The sequence below is a fragment of the Pteropus vampyrus genome, unplaced genomic scaffold, assembly GCF_000151845.1.
Source record: "Pteropus vampyrus isolate Shadow unplaced genomic scaffold, Pvam_2.0 Scaffold211, whole genome shotgun sequence".
Taxonomy (NCBI): domain Eukaryota; kingdom Metazoa; phylum Chordata; class Mammalia; order Chiroptera; family Pteropodidae; genus Pteropus; species Pteropus vampyrus.
Genome location: NW_011888992.1, coordinates 426,919 through 430,110, shown reverse-complemented (window position 1 = coordinate 430,110; position 3,192 = coordinate 426,919). Strand labels below are relative to the sequence as shown.

Below are 3,192 nucleotides of genomic sequence, written 5' to 3'. Positions count from 1 at the left end.
GTCAGCTGTTGGGTGGGACAGAACTGATCCGGTTCATTCCCAACACTGGGCCGCAGGAGACAAAGCCTCGCTTGGAATCACAGTTTCACACACAGGGTTTGCGGTCGGCGTGGGGTGGTAGCTGCTTCTGCACTGCGTTTTGGTGAGCAGGTGACCCGGTGCGAGGGAGACAGTTCTTTGAATCTGTGAAATCTGTCAGGATACGGTAAGTTTGGCATATGTAGCATGTCAATTTCTAGTTGGAGCAAGCATGGATGCTGAGCTCACTTCTCGTATGGACCTGGCTAAGCGGTGCTGGGGATGGCTTGTTTTTATTAGTCGAGTGGAGTCTGAAGTCACCTTTGTCGTGTTGACATTCGTCTGGCTGCTGGTGTAATGAGTACAGAGCAGCCATCGTGAGGTTTCTGGGGCCGTGGGGTCAGAATGTCATGCTGCTGTATGGGACTAGGTTGGTAAGAGAGTTGAAGCCTTTAAAAAACCGAATCTTTTAAGCTCCTTTTGACACCCCGTTTGTTCTAACAGTTCAGTGCAAAACGGCACGTGCCCAGTGGGACCCTCCTGACCACGGGCCTGGGCAGGGAGAGGCTGGGCTGTGCTCGGCGGGGGGGCTTGGGGCGCCGCTCTGGCTTGCACCCCAGGAGGGGAGGGGAGGGTGGCGGGCTGTTGGAAGGCGCGCAGCTCGCAAAAAGCTCATCTGCTCTGTCCGTCCCCGCAGGCTCGTGGGTGGAGCTGCACTTCAGCAACGGGAGCACGAGCAGCGCTCCAGCCTCGGTTTCCATGTACAATGGGGACATGGAGAAGATACTGCTGGACGCCCAGCACGAGTCCGGTCGGAGCAGCTCCAAGAGCTCACACTGTGACAGGTGGGTGCGCACTCGGATGCCGTGCTGGGGGCGGGGAGGAAGGACCCCGCAGCGGCTGGCTCCTCAGCTGGCTTGGTCAGGCTGGTCGTCCTGGCCTGTCCTCGGCCCGGCCCGTCAGCCAGGGCAGCATGGCCGGGTCTGGATATCGGGGTCAGGTGCTCCCAGGGCCATGTGATACCACAGGCCCCCCACCTCTGGCGTCCCACGCGCCGCCAGGACGGGCCGGCTGGTGCCCTGGCCTGGCGCCGGGAGAGGGAGCACAGCCGCCCCTCCCTGTGGGCCCTGCTTCTCCGACGGAGAGGCCGGCGGTGCGTCTGTCCTTCCCGCCCTCACTCACGCCGTTCCCGCAGCCCGCCTCGCTCGCAGACCCCGCAAGATACGAACAGAGTGTCCGAGGCCGACAGCCACAGCATCGGAGAAAAGAACAGCTCCCAGGTGGGCGGGCGGGGCGCCTGCAGTTGGGGTCCGCGGTGGTGTGGTGGAGCGCAGTCTGCCTTTGGGCCGTCTCTGGTCTTTTAGGCTGTGGGTGGAGGCACCCCAAACACCTGGCCCACAGGAGCCAAAGGAGCGGGGCCGGGGTGGGACGGGGTGGCCCTGTGCCCGGCCTGGCTGCAGGTGGGCAGTGGGGTCTGGCGTCTGCTGTGCGGAGTCGGCATGACCTGCAGGCCGGCCCGAGCCCCCCGCCATCGTGGCTGTGGAGCTGACACTTGCTCACTGGGCCTGCATGTGCCTCCAGAAAGTCCCTGTGCTGTGCTGGGTGGTGCGGGAGGTTTAGCCTTCGGGGCCACCAGGCTGTGATTTCCGCCTGGGGTCTGTGTGAGGGGCTCCAGTCGGGACCTGCCTCGCGTGCCCTGGCCGTGCTTTTTAGTGACTGTGGCGGTCCTGGTCCCCTCCCCTCAGCCAGGATAGGCCCAGGCTTTGTTGGGATGCCCTGCCGGCCCACCCCCCAGACCTTCAGGGACCACCCATGGCCACGGTGTCACAACCACACAGTTGGTTTGAAAAAATACTGCACCCTGGTCCATTTCCAAAATGTTAATTTTTTTGGATTCTATAAAGTTTTATGCTCAGGTGCAGAAGTCATAAGTGCAGAGGAGGAGAGGAGAGCGCGTCTGACCCGCACTCAGTCCCCAAGCGGCCTTCCGGCCTCGGACACGCGGCGCCCTGGGCGCAGGGTGGCCGTCTGGGGCGCCCGCCGTGTGGCCTCAGGCTTGTCCCGTTTTCCTCCTCGGAGCCGGCTCGGCGGTCGGCACCTTTGTGGACGTTTGTCCTCACTGCGCGTTGCTTCCTGGCAGTGTTTGCCGCTCTCACAGCCCCAGCCTCCCAGTCGGGACTGTCAGGAGGGGTGGTCTGTGCCTGGGGGCGGGGGCACGTGGTCCGATGCCCGTGGGGCTCCTGCCCCGTATGGGCCGCAGGTTCAGTGCCCTCCCCGTTGCTGTCACAGTCGGAGGAGGATTACCTGGAGAGGAGGAAGGAGGTCGAGAGCATCCTGAAGAAAAACTCCGACTGGATCTGGGACTGGTCGAGTCGGCCGGAGAACGTCCCCCCCAAGTGAGTCCCCTGTCAGCCCCGCACCCCGCGGGCCGAGGGCCACCGCCGCCCTCGCTGCCACAGCCCTCTCCCCCAGGGAGTTCCTGCTCCGGCGCCCGAGGCGCACGGCCGCGCTCAGCATGCGCAACACCAGCGTCATGAAGAGGGGAGGCGTCTGCTCGGCCGAGTTCCTCAAGGTCTTCCTTCCGTCCCTGCTGCTGTCGCACCTCCTGGCCATTGGCCTGGGGTGAGTGTTCGCCCTGCCCGCCCTGCCCGCTGCGCGGGTTCCGGGCCCAGGGCATCAGCTTCCCACTGACATGTAGGTCCTGGGTCACAGCTTACGTAGCAGCGTGTCCACTGACGAGCCCGGGAAGTCCCCGTGCGCTCAGGAAACAGACGTGCCCTGCAACCGGGGCCCGGCCCCAGCTGCGGGGTGGCCCGGGCCCGCTTCTGTGGCTGCAGCTGTCCCTCAGTGAGTCACGCTGGGGGACACTCTGAACCTCTGCTGGGAGGTGCTCGCGCCCCCTGCAGTGCCAGAACAGCCAGGCGCTCAGGTGTGCGGCTTGTCACACTAATGCAGTGGAAAACACAGGTGCAGCTGAGCACCCTGCCGCCCCCTCCGGCCCGCCCCGCCCTGGGCGGGGGACAGCGCTCGCGTGAGCGGAAGCAAGCCGGCGGCCCCCTCGCTGTGGGGTGACGAGCCGCACTCAGAGTCCCCTCCCCCGGCAGGATCTACATCGGACGGCGCCTGACCACCTCCACCAGCACCTTTTGATGGGGAGCTGGAGTCGGCTTCTTC

The 3,192-nt window shown here is 64.7% G+C and overlaps 1 protein-coding gene across 1 annotated transcript; it reads left to right on the top strand.

The window, feature by feature from the left end:
- Positions 1 to 689: 689 nt before the first annotated feature.
- On the top strand, positions 690 to 3,192 carry BNIP3 (BCL2 interacting protein 3). The gene is made up of 5 exons (XM_023538038.1): positions 690 to 863; positions 1,214 to 1,298; positions 2,308 to 2,414; positions 2,491 to 2,640; positions 3,123 to 3,192. The coding sequence occupies exons 1-5, from the start codon at positions 778 to 780 to the stop codon at positions 3,166 to 3,168; spliced, it is 474 nt and encodes a 157-aa protein (XP_023393806.1). The 5' UTR covers positions 690 to 777; the 3' UTR covers positions 3,169 to 3,192.

Bases quoted from the DNA above. Each gene is read 5' to 3' on its own strand.
- BNIP3 (XM_023538038.1), top strand. From the start codon at position 778: ATGTACAATGGGGACATGGAGAAGATACTGCTGGACGCCCAGCACGAG. The intron at 1,299-2,307 runs GTGGGCGGGCGG...TTGCTGTCACAG, and splicing joins GAGAAAAGAACAGCTCCCAG to TCGGAGGAGGATTACCTGGA. The intron at 2,415-2,490 runs GTGAGTCCCCTG...CCTCTCCCCCAG, and splicing joins CCGGAGAACGTCCCCCCCAA to GGAGTTCCTGCTCCGGCGCC.